We start from the raw sequence: 23,196 nt of genomic DNA on the forward strand, positions 1-23,196 counted from the left end.
TTTATTAATGTGGAGGAGATGGATTGTTTATAAATAGAGTTTGTGGAGTTAGAGATATTAATATTTGTTTACCTATATTTGAATATTAGCCTGGGATTTGGTTTGGGAAGTCCGGGGGGGTGGGATATAATATAATATTGTGTAATACTTGTGATGTTTTTTTCTTTTTTGGAAAACAATAAAAATTTTATATTGAAAAGAATTTCCATCATATGTGGTTGTGGTCATAAATCATCACATCACCTGACCCAATTTTATTGCCATTTTCACCAAGGTCATAAGTCAAGTCACTGTGCTTGTTAAATTAATCAAATGGTTGTTAAGAAAACTGAGCTTCCCCGATGGTGGAGGGGTTTTTGCCGAAAGCCAGCAAAAAACATCACAAATCACAATCATGTGACTACAGAACACTTCAATCAGTCATAAATGTAAGCTGGTTGCCAAGTACCCAAATTGCAACCACGTGCCCATGGGAAATGGTGCAATGATTAGCAACAGTCATAAGTGCAAATTTAAGTCATACGTGATTATTTTGGAAGCCAATGTAAATTCAAACAGTCATTAAATGAATGGTTGTAAGTTAAGGATCACTTGCACTGACCTAGAAAACAGACTACTGGGAATACAAAGCAATGAAAATATCAGAACAATATATCTGCAATGGTTTTCTCTTGGCCTCATCTAGCTTTGGGTTACCATACCACATGGTCAGTCCCCAAGTAACTAATTGCTCAGTGCAGAGTGTATGTCACGAGTGTGCATCAGTATAGAATAAGTGGAATCACTGCCTGAATGAGTTGATCAATTGCCTTCATTGCAATGCAGCCATGTTCACCAAAAAGGTCTTTCGGTAATCCAAATGGGTTGAACACTCCGTCAACTCCAAATCTTGACAATTTTTTCTAAAGCAGGATAGCTTACTCCCAGAAAAAATGTTTTATATTGACCAGGGGATTTCTCATTTTGATTAAAAGAAATGTAGTCATCTGAGTTTATGGAAACTGGAAGTCTTCCAAAGAAACCCACAATGACCCAGCCCGATTAGCTTTTAGGAAATATCAAAAGGTTATTTATATATCTTAGAGTTTCTCATTGTAAGACAAAATCTAAGAGAGAGATCGTGTGCAGACCTGGAATGAATTCTATTGAAATCAGTATAATATTCTTCTGAGTAAGCATGCACAGGGCTACATCATATATTTGTTTATTTGTTCATACTAGTTTTAGTTGTTTGTTTTTCTAAAGCAGGACTGCTTACTAGGTGTCTACTGTTGGCTAGATGACAACTTCCAATCAACCTTGGTTGATCTCAACAAGCTAAACAGGATTGACTAGTTCCTACTTAGAATGAAGATCCCTAGGAAAATTCTAGAACTGTAAGCTAGACTAGAAAGTTGAATAAACTTCCCAGAAGACACTTGAGAACTACTTCCATATTTTCCCCAAGCAAATCACATAAATATATCCATGAGGTCTTCAGCTGAGTTTGATTCAAAGGAGATGTTATCTCCGCTGATGAAAAGCAGAGAACAGGGCCCATTTTCAGTCCATCTCTCAGCTTTAGTCTAAACTTTTAAGTGGAACTGCATGTTTTTGTGAGCTCCAGGGAATCATCATTTTAAATACTGCCATTTCATATTTTGGAGAATATGGAAGATAAAAAAGCAAAGATTTTCAAATAATAAAATGCAAATGAAATCCCAAACAACCCAACCTGCCCAAATCTATATAGAAAGCCTAAAGGCATCTACTTCCCTGGGATATCTGAGCTGTTAATGAATAATTCTGCATGTTGTCAAAAAAAGTAGAACTATTTTCTGTAAATGAAGAGCAGAAAATCAGAAGCTGAAGAGACATGTGCTATACTGCAGATACTTTAACTGGATATTTGCACTGAGCCCAAGACCCTCGACCCCATTTGGATAATAATAATAACAACAACAACAACAATAATAACAACAACACTAACAATAAAGTTGGAAGGGACCTTGGAGGTCATCTAGTCCAGGGCTTTTCAACCAGTAGTACGGGTACCACCTGTGGTACATTGGCACCTAGCAGATGGTACGCGACCATCCTAGAAAAGTGGTAGCGGGGGAGGGGAATGAGCTAAACCGGTGGCAGCACCGCACAAGCCTGAGCGAGAGATGGCTGGAGCTGCAGGGCTGTCAGGGCTCAGCGGAAGCGCCCGGATCAGTGCCGCTTTCCAGCTGATCGGCGCTTCTTCAGGGCTGTCAGGGCTCAGTGGAAGCACCAGGATCAACACCAGGCTCCAGCTGGAGCTCGGCGCTGATCCTAGCACTTCTGCTGAGCCCTGAAGCACCAATCAGCTGGAAAGCAGCTGGTGCTTCTGCTGAGCCCAGAAGAAGCACCGATCAGCTGGAATGTTGCAGCATCTCCAGGGTCTTGTGATTTACATTCAGATGCTTGGCAACTGATTCATATTTATGACGGTCACAGTGTCCCAGGGTCATGTGAAGTGACCAAAACCTGCTGCAACCACCCAGCAGACGGGGGGAATAAAAACCAAACACACACCCCCATCCCTGCTGCCAATTCTCAACAGAAATGCTCACAACAATGGAAACCTCGGACAGGAGGAAGAGTGCCACTGGGTGGGCAGGCAGGTGTCTTGCTCGGCTGAGGTTTGGGAGGCACTTTTTTCAGTGCCATTGTAACTTCGAACAGTCACTAAGCGAACTGTTGTAAGTCGAGGACTACCTGTACTTTATCACTTTTTTCCTTTTTTGGGGGGGGTCACCAAGTTTTTGACACCTTGCTAGGCGACTGGTACTCGGATATTGCCATATCCTAAAAGTGGTACAATGGGTGAAAAGGTTGAAAAGCCCTGATCTAGTCCAACCCCCTGCTCAGGCAGGAAACCATTTCAGACAAATGGCTGTCCAGTCTCTTCTTAAAAACTTCCAGTGTTGGAGCATTCACCGTTTCTGGAAGCAGATTGTTCCACTGGTTAATTGTTCTAACTGTCAGGATGAGGTGACAGGTTCTTTTACTAAAATATGTTGCTTGCTGTATAGTCAGGCTGAAACTAAATCTCCCATGTGAAAGCATACAGCCTTTTCCTGTCAATCCTTCCCCCCCTCCCTCGCTCCCGACCAGTCCAATGCCATCCAATGGATGGATATCTAGGTGTTTTGAGAACGTTTGGTGTTTTGAAAAATCGATGTTCCATTCCCAGCCTCTCCAGGTCTCGGTGACCTTGAAGACTGGCACAAACCGGTTCAAAGTATCCCTGGTCTTCCTCAACCGTCATTCCCCTCTCCCTATTTTCCAGCACTATTCTAATATATGTTTATTGCCCATTTGTTCCCCCGTTCCTCCCCCCCCAACTATTGATGGCAGGATGCCGATGAGGTGTGAAGCCGAAGATGGCAAAACTGATACCAAGACTGGATTAGTGGACTATCTAGTTCCACAATTTTTTAATTTCTTTACCTGTCCCATGAAATCAGTGAAGAAAAGCATGTTGGAAAGGAAAGCTGTCCATCCCATCAAGTGACTCAGACATAAGCTGCGGTAGTGAGGTGGCATGTTTAAAAGGGCTTCTACGAGAGACATAATGGTGATCTGCCTTTCAACCTGGAAAGGGAAAAAAACGAACAAGCTTTGTAAACATCCAGATAGTAGATGGTCAAAGATCCTCCAGTGAAAGATCTGTTACCTTATTTTATGTCTGCTGAAGTATCTAAAATAAATGCCTGGTTTGAAATGCCAACCCAACCCCCACTGCTCCAGTGTGCCAGTCCAATCTCCATTGTTGTGACTATGGAGCAACTACCCAAAGGCAGATCTTGGTCTCCTGAAATTTGAAAAGTTCCTAAACTTATCTTTTCATCCAGTCATTTCTTGCTCCAATGCTTTAATTATTGTTGCTTTTTAGTGTTTTAATGTATTGCTTTAAGTATTTTATTTCTCTTTTTACACTAAACCAAGGTGTTTTGACATAGGAAATAATACACAAATATATTAAATTTATGAATGAATGAATGAATGAATGATAGAAGAGTGCATTAAAATTCTAGCTACATAAACTGTATCTGGGTTTTATAGCTCAGAGGTCCCCAACCCCCAATTCGGGGACCAGTACCGGGCCGCGGCATGCCAGCAACTGGTCTGCACAAACAAGCAAAGCCCCATTCGCGGGATGCAGGCAGCACACAAAACCATGCACCCTCCGGTCCGCAGAAAAACCTCTCTCCACGGAACCGGTCCTTGGTGCCCAAAAGGGTGGGGACCTCTGGTATAGCTGATGGGTCAAAACTTACATGTAATCCCCAGAACTGATTTTTCTGGCAACCTAACCTTCTATCAAATAAACAGGGTGAAATAGTCAGGTTTTTTTTAAAGAGTTAAGGAACAAAATGGGTATTTTTTTCATTTCTTGAAAAAGCCCAAATATTTCTCTATCCAAATGGGCTAATGTTCCCTGTTTAGGGAAGTATCCTGTAGCATGATTGGTGCTTTATGCTTCTGTAAGATGTAAGGTACCCATTCTCTCCCAAAACAACAGTAACAAATAGCTAACCTCCAAAAAGGGCCCTCAACTCCTCTAAAGCAGAGGTCCCCAACCTCTGGGCCACAGCCCACTAGTGGACCATGAGCTGTTTGCAACCAGGAAGCAGAAATGGCGGAGGAGCGTGTGTGTGCACATGCATCCCCACTTGCACGAGTACTGGTGAGCAGGTGTGCACATGTTCCATTCACATAAGCAACAGGCGTGCATGCACACCACTCGCACAAATGGAGCTGCCCACTCGTGTACCGCTTGCCAGCTGCTCACATGAAACCACCCCGTCTCTCTCCCCTCCCGCCAGTCTGCAAAGCCAGAAAGATTGGGGAACTGCTCTAAAGTGGTCCAAATATTGGTCCTGCTCATTCAGATGATATATTGACATCTCCAGAATGGTCCTCTGCAGCTCCTAGAAGCCAAAAGTGTTATTCGATCCTTCTTTGTAAATTTACTCACAGTTTTAAGGCTATGAAAGAGCCAATTTGGTGTAGTGGCTAGGCTAGAAATGATTTCTGGTCCCGCTTAGTCACAAAGCCAGGTGGGTGGCCTTGGGCCAGTCATTGTCTCTCAGCATTAGGAAGGAGACAATGGCAAACTACCTCCAAAATTTTTGCCAAGAAAACTTGCCAAGAAAAAGTGTTCAGCCAGGTGCCAGGAGTCAAGACTGATTCAAACACACCCAAAAAACAAACAAAACAAAACAATTAAGACTATACAAGAGATTGGTTCCCTACTGAATCTATGCTTTCTGGAGTTTCCTAATGAAAGAAAGATAGGATATAACTGTTCTAAACAGACAGCAAAAGACAACACTATTTCCTTTTTCAAATGCAGATGATGGAGTGCGATGCAGAACTGCCTCGGGGAAGAATATCCAGCCAATTTCAGAAACAAGGGATTTTTGTGTCTTGGTTTGGACTGGAAATTAATGAATGATCCTTAACCCATGACGATTACCAGTTAATGTCCATCAGCCATCTTGGAAGCCTTTTTGGTAATCAGCCACGGAAGCCCTTCAGGGTCATGGCAAGTAGATGTGCAAGCTGAGCATTGCCCAAAGGCACCATGATACAGGGGTGCCAAATTAAGTTTTAAAAATCCATTCTCCATTCTAAACACCCAAATGCATCTGCCCACTTATATCAGGTTTCACTTCATCCAAAACAAATGTAGCCCATTTGGACAGAGAAATATTTGAGTTACAGAATTTCTCTTTGGGCATATTTGCATAGTTAGATACAGAAGTCAGCCCTCTTCTGTTCAGTTTTTTAATACTGGTTCCCCAAAGTTAAGGTTGCTATTGACGGCAGAACATTGCTTGTGCAGTCTTCTTCCTTGGTTGGACAGCTCAGCTTTGATTAAAACAAGATGAAGTGAGGCCCACTAGCTTAAAGCCAAATATTCATGCAGAGAAACCGAGAAGGTGGAACTGTTGAAAACACTTAGGCCAAATATCCAGATATTGGCATAGGCAGATTTGGATGCAAAGTGATCTGAAAAACATCTTCATCTGTCTTTCAGAAACAAAGTGCATATTAACATTTCATTTTCCTAGACTCCATCTACTGTACAATATTATCCATTTCTTTCTAGGATTAAAACTTACTGTAAACTCATATGAAATCAAAATGTACCATAGACCTTCTTTGTGTTTCTCTATTTCCTGAAGTGCATTTTGGGTTGTTTTTTTTCAAAATGCTTTGAGGATTTAAACATGGTTCAAGTACCAGATTCTTAATGTAACTGGGTTTGAACTTTTTATAGATCAAGAATATCCGATATTTAAAGTAGAGTAAAAAATCTGGCATGCATAATTTGATTTTTTTTCACTAAATGTTTTCATTGAATGATATAGCACAGGTTTGCAAAATTTATTCTTTCCACAAGTGCAAAGCATAAAATCAAATCAAAATTATTCAAGCGAATGAATGTAGCCAGGCACACATATTGCTTTTCTGGAATCAGTGCCAACGTTTTATCTTCAAAAATTAAAAATGGAAGATTTTATTGAACATAGCCTCTATCTTCATAGCTGCACTAATGTAGGATTAGCAGATATTGACATAATAGGTTTAAAACAGAAATAAGCCAATGTTATTGATGCCAACACTTCACACCTGCTATACAGCAAAAACCAATAAAATTTTTAGCAGATGACTTTTGAGTCCATCCTTCACAGATTTTGAGGGAGCTAAGATTTGAAATAAAATCCAGAAAGGCCTTTTTTCTTTAGTATATTTCACTTTATTCTTGTTGAGGCCTACTGCATCCGCCAAAGCCAATAACCCCTCAGGGGCATTCCAAAATGGTTTTTAAAAAAGTCAAGACAATGGTTGTGTTTATTCAATTGAAGGTTTGTCCTGCTTTATGTGTGTGTTGCAGGTGCAGTGTTCATAAAAAGGGGTGGTGCTTCAATCATGTCAGCACAGTTACCATCTTGATTTTCTTCTAGGAATATAAGGTATCTAAAGTTTAGTGATCTGTGGAATGTAATCCAGAAGAGTTTAAGACTGGTAACAAGAAAATTCACCCATTACCAAAGACTGGTAGCTTTTGATAACAGACTTAGTTGTGTTTTGTTTCTTATAACACCAAGTTATGAATAGATTGTATGGTTTGAAGTAACCTCTGCAATGCTGGTTTTACTTACCCTTTATCTGAGTCCTAGAAGAGCCATGAAGATCTGACTCTTCACTCAGGCCTTCAGCAAGAGAGAGTAGGACCCCTCACTTGATGACTCTTACATCTTTTACCTTACTTTTTTAAGTTAAGCACACAATAACAAGTTATTATGGTTGGTCGCACAGTCAACCAGGTATTTAGATTGGATTCAGCATAATATCCACTATTGAGTCCTTCTCAAGGACCTGGGATAGTTATTTGTATTATTACTACTATATTACATGACCAACTTTCTATTTCTTATGAATTAGGAATGTAATTCTTAAGGATTTCTACTGTATAAATCAGCTTACCATAATTTGATATTCTCTAGATATATTTATATGGCAACTGCCAGTTGGTTTAGCCCATACAGCTAATGACAAATATATTTTTACATTTTTATGTTATTAGTGACAACAAATATCAGAGTGGCAGTCCAAAACATCTGGAGGACACCAGATCTATCTTTGGTCTAAAATAGTTCTGTCAATTAGACACATACAGAGAGAGAAAGAGAGAGAGAAATATTTCTCATGTTTTCACAATCACGTGGCAAGCATGAAATGTTCATGTACGGTATACAAGATACTGATATCTTGGAGAATATGGGGAAGAGCCAAGCAAAATCAACAACAACAACAACAACAACAAGCCTACAAAGACTAATAGCCTAAACTTGAAGAGATGAAGCCATGTCATCAAAGTTATCACCAAGCCGCAGATACATTCCATTCAGAAAAATGGATTAAATCTCATCCCAGTTATTATTTATACAAGTAGTCCTCAACTTACAACTACAATTGTGCCAAAAATGTATGTTGCTAAGCGAGACAGTTGTTAAGTGAATTTTGCCCCATTTTACGACCTTTTCTGCCCCAGTTATTAAATTAGTAACACGGCTGATAAGTGAATCTGGCGTTCCGATTGATTTGCTTGCCAGAAGGTTGCATAAGGTGATCACATGACTCCAGTTCACAGCAACCGTCATAAATACCAGTCAGTTGCCAAGCATCTGAATTTTGATCACATGACCATGGGGATGCTGCAGTGGTTGTAAGTGTGAAAAATGGCCATAAATCACTTTTTTCAGTGCTGTTGTAATGATGACTAAATGAAAGATTGTAACTTGAGGACTGTCTAATGATGACATTTTCTGAATTGTGCACAAAGTTTAGAAAAAGATTAATTCATGGCAATTGATCATTTATTTATTGGATTTATTTGTATACCACCCATTTCCAAAAGATTTCATTCCAGATTTAAGTTTTTTGCGGGGGAGGATCACATGATAGTCCCAATGAACTTTTCATGAGCTGGGAGACAGCATTTCAATAATTAAAATAAAATAAATTGTAAACTTAAAAATTACTGTTACCTCAATGTCTGCTTTTGTGGTAAGTTGCTGCTGCTGCGGTGAAATCTGTACTTCGCTGTATTCACTGTTGTTCTTGACAGTTTCTATGGCCCCATATTGATCAGGCTTAGAGTTTTTCACCAGGACTTTAGTCTCGGCATCGGTGTGGACAAGAGGGGATTCAGGAATGCTGCACAAATGCACCATAAGGCAGAGCAGGAACACAAGGGCACCAAAAAAGAACATCACATGGAATTCTGACCCCAAATACTTTCCCAGAATGGTTGCTCCCCAATCAATGGCCCCTGTCAGGTATCCCAGAGCCCCTCCAAGACCTAAAGAAAAAGGAAAGAAAAATGCTGTTCACTTTAACGTAGACAGTAAAATTATTCTTAATGCTAAATTGTCAGATTATTGCCACAGTCACATATGTTTGCAAGTTTTGTATTGAGTGTATTTGTCATGGTTCCGACAGATGAAACTCTTCAAAGAACTTCGAGGCATTGTTTACCTTAAAGAATCTTTATTCAAGTTGCATGGCATCTGCACGTACATGGTCGAAGCCGAAATCGGAATTCCCCTCCCCTGAGCACATAGTATCAAAGCACAATTCCCTCCTCCAATTAACTGTCATAAATCACATTCTCCAATTAGTTTGAATTGCAGGCTTTCCCTCCTGTTCTCAAATGCCAATTCTTATCATCTCTTATTTCAAGCTCTGAATTCACACACCAGTACAATATTGTCTAACTAACTCCCACCACATTCTGCCTCCTCTCACATCATCATCTAATTCTAAAAGTAAAGCATAAGAAAGAAAAAGGCTGCATCTTCATATATTGTCAAAGCAAGAACACCCAATGTTAGCAGCATTGACAGTATTGTTGTTTCTTATTTCATCATATAGTATTCAAACCTTATTACAGTTAGCAACCATATAAATAGATTTTCTCCATNAATAATAATAATAATAATAATAATAATAATAATAATAATAATAAAATTAAAACATGCATCTAGCAAAACTTTAGTTCTTGTGTGCAGATAAACTGAAATATGTGATCATTTAGAACAATTTCCAAGATGCGCACCAGATCTGTTTACAGCAACACAATCCCATCCAGCACCAAAAATGGCATAATCTCAGAACTTGTAGGACCCCAAACCCAGAGCCACTCAGTCATGCCAGGGATCAGTTGAAGCCTGTTGTTCCCTATCCAGATCCTCATAGCCACCAAACACTGGGTTAAGACATCCATACATTGCTTAATTCTCCAAGGATAGAGATGTCTAATTGGGTATCATTGGTGTACAGATGATACCTCACTCCATGGCAACCGATGAGCTTACCCAACAGCATCATGTAGATGTTGAATAGGAGCAGAGAGACCAATTCTGTGGCACTCTGCATAGTAGGAGCTGAGGGTGGGATTTCTCTCGCCCTCACACACAATCACCACCAACTACTATCAACCTTGGAGGTGAACCAGCACAATACAGTGCCACCTACCTCCAATCCCTGGAGTTGATCAAGAAGAAGAATAACATAACCAATAGTATTAAAACCCACTGAGAGCTCAAGCAGAGCAAGGATGATTGCACAACCCCTATCCCACCCTTGCCGGAGATCATCCAAAAGTGTGGCTAATGCCATTTCTGTCCCATACCTGGCTTGAATCCTGACTGAAAGGGGTCCAGATATTCCAAATGATAAATACTACATGTTTATCATTGTTTGTTACTATATTATTGTTTTTTATGATATATGCATGAAATAAATAACCACGGAAACATCAATAGTAGTGACAATATTGTAAGGTATGTTTGTGTGTATCTGCCTTTGAGTCAGCATTGACTTCCACTGACTGCCTGGACAGTCCAGTTTTCTTGGCAAAACCTTTTCAGAAGCTGTTTGCCATGGCCTCCTTCCTAGGGCTCAGGGAGGAACTGGCTTTGTTCCCAAGGCAGGACTAGAATTCTTTGTTCTTAACCACGATACCATATTGGCTCTTATGCTTTTATGATATATAAAGTCAGGCTAATAGACAGCAACTGGCACCAAGTTTACGGCTGAGGGTGGATTTTTGAACCTGTATCTCTGTAGTCCTAGTCCAGCATTCTAAACACTGCATTACAGAAGTTTAGCCCCCGAACCTGGTTTGACTCCTTGCCATGATTGGTAACTGCTAATGGACAAAAATCTTAACTGGTGGGTCTTGATCCAGGACGAATGTCATTTGCAGTACCAAGGAAGTAAAAGTAGCATCAGTGTGATAAGAACAACTGGTAGTTTCAAGAAACCAAATTTGGTAACACTTTGATGAGCAAAATCCAGTTTCTGCTGCAAATGTAACTTCAAATCAAAACTAATCTGAGCTGCAGTGGGTTAGTTTGAAACCTGGAGTGGTGGCAGGTAGGTAGGATAACATTTTCTCTGAGATTGAAAAGTGAATCTCCATAGCTTTGCCTAAAATAAGAATGAAAATATATTCTTATATCTCCATAGGCAGGAAGCTTTAGGAAACAAGAACTACAATATACTTGCAGTTATGCAAGTAGCATTCAAGGAATGGAACCACCATCATTAACATCACATGACTCAAGCTTCTTTCATCCAAAGTTGTAAATATAACATTTGCTATCATTGTATTCTTGTGGGAGTGAGCAATGCATGCACACATTTTGTAATTTGCTCTAAAGGCAGTGGTGGGATTCAGCCGGTTTGCACCAGTTCGGCAGAACCGATAGCTACTTTTTTGTTGCCCAGGCCCAGAATGGACTTCCGGAAGGGGCATCCACACAGAGAACCGGTTGTTCACATATTTGAATCCCACCATTGCCTAAAGGTCAAATTCACGTAATGTGATACGAAAACAATTCTTGATTATTGGCTTGCCACTGGGACAACAGTATGGCCTAATTTGTTCTTTGCTTCAGGGTGATGAATTTGGGTCCTTTTAAGATTATATACAGGAATGTTCTTTTCTATCTCGTAAGAAAATAAAAGGGAAATGTATAGAAAAAGCTATAGCAAACTACTTGGGGTTTTTTTTCAAGAAAACAATGATTTTTGTCTATTGGGCCCTCAGCAGTTGAACCTGGTTTACTGGAGTCTTTACTTTTAGTGAGACTAAATACATAACACAATCCTCTTCTCCTTGACTCCAATTGGATTTTGTGAAGTTGATTGCTCTAGGACAGTGATGGCAAACCTTTTAGAGACCAAGTGCCCAAAAACTGGCCCCACCCCACTCCACCCCCCTGCCCCGCCCCCGCTCTAACCCCCATCCCCCACCCTGCCTGCCCACAGGACCACTCACTGCCTCCAGGGCCCACCGCAGATCGCCCAGGCAGCCCAGCAGCGCTATGGCGGCCACACCCTCTGCCCGCGCCCTGCAGCATCAACTGCATGATGGGGTGTGAGGGCAGAGTCTTGTCTACGCTGCCTGGCTGCCATGTCCTTGGCTTCACTGCTCTGTGTGGGCCACGCTTGAGGGCGACTTTCCTTCAGGGGGGCTGCAGGAGAGGAGGGGGTCACAGGGGGAGGCAAGGCTGGGGCAACGGCACGTGTGCCCACAGAGAGGGCTCCGAGTGCCGCCTCTGGCACCCATGCCATAGGTTCGCCACCACTGCTCTAGGACTATAAAACTTTGATTTTAAAAACAAATTAAAAATCTTCACTGTTGAATCTTTTCTAACTGTTATAGTAAGCCAAGAGAAAAAAGATCCTCCAAATTATTTTAAACAGACCTGCAAAATCCACTATCCCTAGACTATTCCAGAGTTATGAGATTGGTGTTCAGTGTTCATTTTGGAAGAGGTTTTCTTCCCTTCCACCAGCTCCAGTAATCACAAGATTAATTTTCTAAACAAGGCTTGCAATGATGCTCTGAATCAGCTGATCAGCGCAGCCCAGATTTTAAGGGTGGGAAGGAAAATGCACTGAGCCATTTCTGCATTTCCAGAGGAGTAAAGAAGAGGAACTATTATCTTGGATTTACCTGTCAGGAGCGCATGATAATGGAGCCCCTTCTGCTTGTCCTGGTGAGTGCAGACATCAAATAAATACGCCTTGATGGGTCCATCAATAAAATCGGCAGCAAAATCAAACAGCACAACTCCCAGCATGGTAATAATTATAGCCCACATCTTCCAAGTGCCTTGATCAACAACCAGAACTGTAAGAGAAAACACCTGGCTTTGTTGACAGTTATTTTTTATGCCAACCTTCTCCAACTTGCTGAGGTCCAATTGACCCAGTGAGGGAAATACTTTTGCAACATAAAAACACATTTAAATGCATGTAACTCAACTTGTGCAGCTAATGTTTAATAAAGTGTACCATTACTGGATTAAATCATGCATGCCATTACTGGTTTCTGTTTGAACACTAACAGCATTATCGATAGTCCTCGACTTTCAACCACAATTGGGACCAGAATTTCTGTTGCTAAACAAGTTGTTTATTAAGTGAGTTGTGCCCAATTTTATGACCCTTTTTTGCTACAGTTGTTAAGCAAATCGCACTATCAAAATGAATCTGGCTTCCCCCATTGATTTTGCTTTTTGAGAGTCAGCTGGGAAGATTGCAAATGGCAATCACTTGACCCCAGATGCTCCAGCTATTATAAATACATGCCGGTGGCCAAGCACGAAAATTTTGATCATGTGGCTGTAGCAATGCTGCAACGGTTGTAAGTGTGACTGATCATAAGTCATCTTTTCCCGTGCTATTGTAACATCTAACAGTTGCTAAAGGCAGGGCTTTTCAACCGGTGGTACGGGTACCACCTGTGGTACATTGGCACCTGGCAGGTGGTACGCGACCATCCTAGAAAAGTGGTAGCAGGAAAGGGGAATGAGCTGAACCGGTGGCAGCACCGCACAAGCCTGAGCGAGAGATAGCTGGAGCTGCAGGGCTGTCAGGGCTCACCGGAAGCGCCAGGATCAGCGCCAGGCTCCAGCTGGAGCTCGGCGCTGATCCTGGCACTTCTGCTGAGCCCAGAAGAAGCGCCGATCAGCTGGAATGTTACAGCATCTCCAGGGTCTTGTGATTTACATTCAGATGCTTGGCAATTGATTCATATTTATGACGTCACAGTGTCCAAGGGTCATGTGAACAGGGGGGAATAAAAACCAAACACCCTCCACCCCACCCCCGCTGCCAATCCTCAACAGAAATGCTCACAACAATGGAAACCTCGGACAGGAGGAAGAGCGCCGCCGGGCAGGCAGGCAGGTGTCTTGCTTGGCTGTGGCTTGGGGGCACTTTTTTCAGTGCCATTGTAACTTCGAACAGTCACTAAGCAAACTATTGTAAGTCGAGGACTACCTGTACTTTGTCACTTTTTTCCTTTTTTGGCGGGTCATCAAGTTTTTGGCACCTTGCTAGGCGACGGGTGGTACTCAGATGTTGCCATATCCTAAAAGTGGTACAATGGGTGAAAAGGTTGAAAAGCCCTGGCTAAAGGAATGATTGTAAGTTGAGAACTACCTGTATTCTTCCTGATTAAACTATGTACTGATTACAGAAGCAGACTTAAGTGAGCTATCATTCAAAAATTTGTGTAGTGGTTAAAGAGTTGGTTCAAGTCCTCATTCAGCCAATTGCTCACAAGGAGCCTCTGGGCCAATCACACTTGCTCGGCCCAGCTTTTTTCACAGAATGATTGCAAGGATAAAATTAGGGGAGATCATCATAAACACTGCCTATGGTTTCTAGAGAAAAGATGAGACATTATTATTAATAACCATAATTTATTTATATGCCACCCAGCTCCCAGGATCTCTGAGTCTTTTATAAATTGTTCTAAAGCATTAATGGAAGAAAACAACACAAAACAAAAAAGAACAAAGATGGCAGAGATGATAAATCCAGATGGGAACAAAGAAGAAAGGTATGAAGATAAATAATTAATGCAATTATTAATGAATAAATACTTACAGGGGAAAGACTCTGTAATTATGAATATAACAAACAAAATCAGAGTATTGAACTCTACACTCACGCATACCTTAGGTTTTTTTTTTACGCTGGTAGCTTCAGCAAAACTCAACAATTAAGAGATCAAAGGAGATTTAGCAACAGAAATAAAATATTAGCAAAATTGGAAAATATTTAGAAAAAATGTGAAAATGAAAGACCTCAAAGTAATAGTAGAATAGTAGAAGAAACTCAGATAACAACAACTGGAAATATAAAGAAAAAAATGGATATGAACTATAGAAATGATAGCGGATCCCCTGCATGGATTGCCCCTGTGACTATGTAGGACAGACAACCACCAGATTGCAAGAACACGAGTAGTCAGATGAGGAGACCAGAACTCATTGGTAGCCTCACATTGGAATGAATAAGGACATACATTCAATTTTGCAGCTACTAAGATTGTTGGACAAGAAGGTACAAAAACTGCCAGGGAAGTGATTGAAGCCTGGGAAATGGCTCCTCTTCAGTCAATAGGAATGCTGATTTATCACCAGCTTATCAAGTTATTATTATTATTATTATTATTATTTTAATTTCTATACCGCCCTTCTCCCGCAGGACTTAGTACTTAGTACTTAGTACTTAGTACTTAGTACTTAGTACTTAGTACTTAGTACTTAGTACTTAGTACTTAGGACTTAGGACTTAGTACTTAGGACTTAGGAGGCGAGGACTTGGCAGCACAAGTAAACAACAGCCAACAACGTAACAGCCAGCCATCAACACCTCATTCAACAACTAAAAAGCCACACATAACAGGCACCATATAAATACTACACACAGAATAGCCCAAAGCACATACTCTGTTACAGATAAGTTCTTAAAAGCTTGAAAGACTAAACCTCTGGTCCCGATGACTGACCCAGATTGGATTCTATAGAAATGATAACTTAGAGCAGGGGTCCCCAATTCCTGGGGCGTGGCCCATTACTGGGTTGTGGCCTATTCAGAATTGGGCTGCATGAATGGGGGCCGGCACAGCTCAATTTGCATAAGCAGCAGGCCTGTGCCCACACACTGAATGCCCACCAGCCCACGACTTGCGCAAGGGCTGCATGTGCACGCATGCGCACCAGCCCGCCACTCACGTGGCCCAGTTTCCCTCTACTGCACCCAGACAGGCTACCAAGTCACAAAGGTGCTGCTGACTTAGAGGAAATAATAATCACAGAGCCAGTACAGGCCAGCACTGAAACAACCTATGAACTGATTCCCTGTCAAGAAGAATTAAAAGAGAAAATTATAGCATATGCAGAATTACCAGTTAGAAAGACAAAGACTGCCAACACTGAAAGGAGTGCCCAAAAAAGACCTGGCACCTTTAATGAAGAATGTGAATAAGGTGCTCGCAAAGATTAAAATAACATTTATCAAACAGACTAACCAATCTGCTTAGGATACAGCAGTGGTGGTTACAGAAGAATTGGACATCCAAATTAGAAAAATAAAAGCAAGATCATATTCAATCTCAAAAATAGGAGATCACACTGGAAGCCAAGACAAAGAAATTAAAATCAGATGTGAGTAATTTAAAGAAAATGAAAGAGCAAAAACTGAAGAATGTAAGGTTCAAGACAAGCCTAAGTACCAGAAAAGTACTTAGTACCAGAAAAACTGAAGAAGCTTTAGAAATCATAAATAAAATTAAACGCTATGAGGTACAATCATCCAAGTTAATCAAAATCAGCTATTTCAATCAGACCAGAAATGAAAACCAAACAAAAAGGATACACTCCAGTTTTGGAATTACAATAGTGGACAATATCCAAAATTATTTAGAAGAAAATAACATCTTTCCAGTACAATAAAAGGGAAAGAGAGGTACAAAAGATAAGTTTCTGATTGATTAAATAGTTTTGGAGAATTGCAAAAGATGAAAACCCAATTTATATATGGTCTGGATTCATTATTTAAAAAGGGTTTGATTCATTATTACCACATAGTGCTAATGTTTGGAAATAACTGGTACACAGTAAGTAACAATATGTTACTAAAATGTTAATAGAAAAAAAATGAAGCAGTGAAAGACAATTAGTGGTTAGAAATCAAAAATATGAGCTTGTTAACATTAGGAGAGGCATCTTCTAGGACAATTCATTATCCCTCATTGCTATGATCCAATTTCAGAGATTGGATACTAAACAGCAAAAAAATGCTACACATAAAGATCTCACGTTTGTTTTATATGATTTGAAGCTTTATGGACAATCGAAAATCAAAACCCAGACATTGACAAATATGCAAGAATTTTTAGCGCAGATCTAGCAATGGAATTTAGCCTAAGGCAGTGATGGCGAACCTTTTAGAGATCGAGTACTCAACCTGAAACCCAAAACCCACTTATGTATCATCAGGTGCCAGGTGGGCATGGCTCATTGGTGGATGTGGCCAATTGGGTGGGCATGGCCCATTGGGTGGGCATGGCTGCAGTGGTAACGGCAGACTGGGTGGGACTAAAAAGTTCAACCAATCAATTCCAACTTTGCGAGATTTTTTTTTCTGTGAGAAGTTGAAATTGATTGATTGATTGAACCTTTTTATTTTTTTGCACATGGTGGCGGAGGCCTAAAGCGAAAAGGTTTTATAAAACCCAGCTGAAGACCTAGGACTGGGGCGACGGCGCACGAGCCCACAGAGAGGGCTCTGCATGCCACCTGTGGCATACGTGCCATAGGTTCGGCACCACGGGCCTAGGGAAATGGGCCACAGTAGTAGTACATCTTGGCAAAGTCACGAACAGTAATGGAATTGAAATGCCATCAGTCAATTGCAAAAGGCTACACTGATTGGAGTCATACATATACAGGTAATCCTTGACTTACAACAGTTAATTTAGTGACCGTTCAAAGTTACAATGGCACTGAAAAAAGTGACTTATGACCAGTTTTCATATTTATGAGCATTGCAGCGTCCCAATGGACATGTGATCCCCTTTTGTGCCCTGCAAGCAAAGTCAATGGGGAAGCCAGATTCACTTAACAGATGTGTTACTAACTTAACATCTGCAGTGATTCATTTAACAAATATGCCAAGAAAAGTCATAAAATAGGGCAAAACTCATCTAACAAATGTCTCATAATTTTGGGCTCAATTGTGGTCGTAAGTTGAGGACTGTCTGTACTACATCAATACATTATTATATCTTTGATTCTTAGGAAGAACCTGATGCATATGAAGACCAAGTACCAGTTGAAAACTGGCAGCTGTGATTTATATTGTTATATAGTAATAGTTTGAATAATTTGAAATGTGGATTTACAGGCGGCTGTTACATATAAGCTGGGTTGACAAGATCAGAAATGAGGAGGTGATAAGCCGCCTGGGAAAGCCAAGGGAAATCATCAAAACAATTAAAAAATGAAAATTAGAATATTTCGGACATATGATGCGATACCCAGAAAAATACGGCATACTCCATTTAATCCTCCAGGGAAAGATTGAAGGCAAACAAGGTCCAGGCAGAAGAAGAACATCATGGCTTCAAAATCTAAGGGATTGGTTTGGACAAAACTCAGCAGCGCTTTTTCGTGCGGCTACTGATAAAAACAGGATCGCCAACATGATCGCCAACGTCCGATAACGGATATGGCACAAGAAGAAAAAGTAGTAATAGTAATAATAATAACAACAACAAAACAACAACAACATATGCTGAACTTCACAAGGTTGTCATTATCATTTGAAAACCGAAAATGACATACTTTGAAGGGGAGGCTCTTTATCTGGATAATATAAAACAAATGTTGGTTCTTGCACTTGTCCTTTATCCAGACTAATATTCTGTCATCAAATTCATTTTTGGGGACCACTATGTAAGTCATAGGCCATGACACTGAATCTCCCATGTTAAATTAAAGGAAAATCTAAAGAAAAACATGAAAAGATTTTAAATGGCCAATCACCGCCATCTCACAAAATCCTGGGCCCAAATGCCAGAATGAGCAATCTTGAGAGATTTCAGCCATGATTAATATACTTGTATTTTGCCTCCACAGCTTAAATATGCAGTACTCCAATGGATCAGTTTGAGCGGTAATGGTCAGCGATATAGCCAATAAACTTTCTATTGTACCTGCCTTCCCTGTTGTAATTCCTAAACTGATCCAATTTACCAGGATATTGCATATTATTTAACAAACTTGCAACATTCTGTGCCCTTAAGTATTGAAACAATCTGGCTGTTCTATTATCTTTTCTTTTCCTGCTAATACCAGGCCTCTGCATGAGAAGCCATTAAGTAATGATTGCATAATTGTTATTCATTAAACCAATTTATATAGATCAGAACATTTGTATAATACACACTGGAGGCTTGAATTAAACAATAGGATTGAGATGAATCCTAACCCTTTAGATTTTAGCCCCTTTTCTTTGTTCTCAAAGTTTCTGAAACAAAACGTCAGTCATATTTATCTACACAAATATTAAAAATACATTCAGAATGCTAACAGTATTCTTGCCGAGCTAACTTCAGATTTAAATCTGTCCTTTCCAGCCTGAGATTCAACTAGATTTCTTTCTTGTTTTCATATACGAAGTCTATGCTGTTAAGCCCTGCCAACTGATTTATTGCACAACTAACATATTCAACCAAGAATGTTCACAATCCCGTCTCTCTCCTTAACACTCAGTTTGGTTTTCCTGACTCAGTAACAGGTTGTGTACTCACCTGAGATGACTGCATCTCCGTTGAGGTAAAAAGCCATCCCCAGGAGCATCAGAAGGCCAAGGATCAAGATAAAAGGTCTTCGCTTGCCCCACCTCGAAGTGCAACGGTCACTGACTGAACCCACCACCGGCTGCAGCAGAAATCCTAGGATGGGGCTGATAAGCCATACAAAGCTATAAAGGCTTTTGGGGAGCCCCACGGTGAGCAACACAGGGGTGACAAAGGCAGCTTCGACTGCGTAGCAGAACTCACGACCAAACATGATCGTGCTGTGCATAATCAACTGGCCCGTTCTCTTCTTGGAGGGCTTCTCTGGCTTAAAGGGATCTTTCCCAGTTAAGGACTTAAACACAGTTTCTTCTTTTCTACTGAGGGATCCCATTCTGGCAATGCCCAAATTGCAGGACTGCAGGAGCTCGGCTATTATGCTGCTGGGTTAGAGTCATTGGGCTGGTATCTAGGAGGCTGATCCACCAGGCATAAATCCTGGGTCAGGGCGTAGCAAAGAAAAGACCCGGAGGGGCCGTGCATATTTCCCATAGCTCTGGAATCACAAGTTACAGAGAGGGGGGAGTGGAAGGGGAAATACGTCTGTGTCTCTGAAAGATTAGCACAGTTAGAGCTCCTGGCTGGAAAATGCCCAGTTCTTTTATCACTGGAAAATTATATCCAAATAAATCACATGTCTACATAGACTTCAAAGTTATTTTGAAGGCATGTGTATATTTATGGCATGGAATAGTTTAATAAGTTGCTTCTTCTTATATTGCAAGCAGTCAGGGTGTTAATGTATCTGTCAGTGCTGTCAGCAGAAAAAAGAATGAATCTCTTCTCTTATTTCAGTTAGCAAACAAGGTGCCAAGCAACCTTCCTGGAGAAAAACCATAGCATGAGTTCTACTAGTCTTCCATTGGGCAAATGATTCCATGTTTTAATGCTCAGGTTTTCCTTCCTTGTGTGCCATGGTCTATGAATGTTTGGGGTTCTTTACCTGGATGGAAAGGAAGAGAAAGCTTCATTCAGTTTACGGTTGTATTAATCTGTTTGGACCGATGATAATCCAAGTCTGCGTGGTTTGTTCTTGTTTAACCATCACAAAGATTTGAAAATAAGTGGTGTACAAATCATAGAAGCAACAGGAGCTCTAGCTAGAAACTTTATTTAAAATAGTAAAAAGACCACAATCCAAGACTTGAGTTAGGATTGGACATGAATCTGAATGATCTACCAATTATTTACCATGGACATGGGTCAAATCTCTGTTCTTGAACCTCAGTGTCTCATCTGAAACCTCAGCTTCTCAACTGAGTATCAAGTTACTCTATAAACTAAGGCTGTATCAATACAAGGGCTGCAAGATCCTTTGCAGATTTAAGATCTCAGTTCTGTGCCCAATTACTTGGGAGAATGTCCTGCAGAATTTGAAACAAAATGTCTTCTCAAATTAGAGAACTGTCCACAACTGAGATGCAGCCTGGGAGGCTGACTGTTGGCTGTTGTCTCTGTGGGGTTTTTTTCCATGCAGATTTTAGCTTTTGTAGACAATTATTTTTCAAACTGGAAAGCTGCAGCAGAAGAAAAGCAAGATGATAGATGTGTTTTAATAACTTCTGGGATGAGAGCAGTTCAAACAAACATTTTCTCAAAGATTAAACAATAGTGAGCATCAAGGTGAAATTAATAGCTTGTCACAGAGCAACAGAACTTGGGTTTTCAAAGGACATTTGGAAGCCTGCAGAAATATTTAAATATCCTTTTCTTTCCTAGGATGAAAATGACATTTTTCTGGGCCAGCCACAACATCCTTCCCCCTGTACTTTTACAGGGTAAATATTCCAAGCCATGTAGATCCAGGGAGAAAGGAAAAGTTTGACTGTGTTGTGTTGCTATTCAGAATAGTCCTATTCTACGAAATTTCATTTTGATGTATGCCAATTGGTGTACATTCAAAGTGACAATTAAGTTGTTGTTGTTATTATTATTGTTGTTGTTGTTGTTGTTATTATTATTATTATTATTATTATTATTATTATTATTATTATTATTATTATTATCTGCAGTGATTATATCTGCATTAATTTCCAGGAAGCAGTGATAATTATGTGATATGTCTCAGATATGAAATGATCACCTGTGTGGCAGCCACAATGAAAACGCACTGGCCAATGCAGGTTTGAACATTTGTTTTTCCTTTTTAATTATGTGCTTTTTAATTTCCGGATTGCCAATCAAAACAAAACTTCATTGTAAACAAACAGATATTTGGAGACATATTTTTAAGGTGCAACATCACAGGACTCTGCAATGCTTTGGATCCAAAGGAGGGCACATATAGTATCTGCTGGCACCTCCTTAAATTAAACATACCTACTCCTGGGATCATGCAGCTTATTTACTAACAATATTCATGGACTGCCCCAATCTGATGGGAATGCTGATGTTTACTCTGAAGCACCTTTTTCCCTTTCAAAATACTAAATTACATCTAGCACATAACTGGAGCAGAATGATAGACTTTGAAAAAGAAAAAAAAAGCGACTCAGCCAAGTAGTGAGTGGAAACACAGCATGAAAATCAATTTCAGACACATTATGAGAAGACAGTCAGTAGGTGAATGCACAATCTTGCTCTCCCATCTACATAACTCTATACTAATACTGTAAAGGAGAATATTTATAACTCAGGGTTGACACGAGGGGACCCTGGTGCTCTCTGAGCTTGCTTGTTTTCTTGCAGATGTTTCATTACCCAAACTAGGTAACATCATCAGTGCTAGTAAGGAGTGCAGTTGCAAACTGATGCACTGATATTACCTAATTTGGGTAATGAAACATCTGCAAGAAAACAACTAAGCTCAGAGAGCACCAAGGATCCCACATAACTCTGTGATAAATCTCTGAATGTTTCTTCCAGCTCTTTTTCTCTGGAACCAATTTGCCTTCTAGTCTTCTTAACCCACCACACCATCTATAAGCCTGACATTCTTTCTTTAATTCCATTTCTTTGGATATGTCACTTAGCCTCAAGACATGCCCCAGGACCAAACTAGGACTTTGAAACATAAATGTTCTCTCCAGATTTTAAAACTTGATTGTGTGCCATCAAGTGGATGTCAACTTTTAGTAACCACACAGATGTTTTTCTCCATCATAATCTGTCCCTCACCTGGTCCATCACCACCGTTCCTGAATCCATCCACCTTGCTGCTGGTCATTCTTTTCTTCTTCTTTTTATTTTTCCCAGCTTTACAGCCTTCTCCAGAAGTGGGTCTCTGCTTTAAAACTTACTGGAAACGTATTAGCTGCAACCCCTTTACTAGAACAATAAAGCAATAATGTGCATCACTTTGCAGATTTATAACTTTCCAGTTAAGTTGATAATATTTTTTAAATCTTTTTACTCTTTTTCTGAGAAATCAGATTGCTGGATAAAGCTCTAAAAAGTGTGGGTTTGCTTTTTTATTTTATTTTTTATTTTTGTACACTACCTAACTTAATTGGAAGAACCAAATGGAAAAAGAGGTGAAAAGGAAGCAAAGAAGAGAGGCAGAGGGAGACAGCTGAAAGCAATGTAAATGTATTTGACTTGGGCTAAACTACCTTCTCTCTGAATAAAAGTAAGAGGCGTTTAAATAAATAAGGTTTTCTCTTCTTTTTTAAGCACTGTGTAACTGCCTTTGCCCCATTCTTGCCAGGCTGGCAAATGGTTTTAAATCTTTCACCATTTTTTATGCACCTTTAGCTTAATAAATTATTAAGAATATGTATCTTTGTAATGTACAACATACATTTTTTGCAGCAGCATGCTCTGTGTCTGCTGTTGTTCATGTTTCTATTATAAACTGTAGCTTAAAGTTGTATAAAGTTATAAATTCTAATCTTTTTCATTAGGTAACTGGAATTTGCATATCCATATTATACAGATAGGTGTCAATTTATGACCTTAATTGGGGTTGGAATTTAGGATGCTAAGTGATAAAGTCAGCGTGA

The 23,196-nt window shown here is 40.1% G+C and overlaps 1 protein-coding gene across 1 annotated transcript in view; it reads right to left on the reverse strand.

Annotated features, from left to right (window-relative positions):
- SLC45A2 (solute carrier family 45 member 2) overlaps positions 1–19,589 on the reverse strand; it is a 26,871-nt gene extending 7,282 nt beyond the window's left edge. The window contains exons 1-4 of the mRNA XM_015817022.1: positions 19,208–19,589; positions 12,551–12,727; positions 8,571–8,884; positions 3,457–3,600 (exon numbers count right to left, since the gene is read on the reverse strand). Coding sequence (XP_015672508.1) covers positions 3,457–3,600; positions 8,571–8,884; positions 12,551–12,727; positions 19,208–19,589 — 1,017 coding nt within the window. The remainder of the gene's footprint in view (positions 1–3,456; positions 3,601–8,570; positions 8,885–12,550; positions 12,728–19,207) is intronic.
- Between the last annotated feature and the right edge of the window lie 3,607 nt (positions 19,590–23,196).

This window comes from Protobothrops mucrosquamatus, unplaced genomic scaffold, assembly GCF_001527695.2.
Source record: "Protobothrops mucrosquamatus isolate PMUCROS unplaced genomic scaffold, P.Mucros_1.0 scaffold548, whole genome shotgun sequence".
Taxonomy (NCBI): domain Eukaryota; kingdom Metazoa; phylum Chordata; class Lepidosauria; order Squamata; family Viperidae; genus Protobothrops; species Protobothrops mucrosquamatus.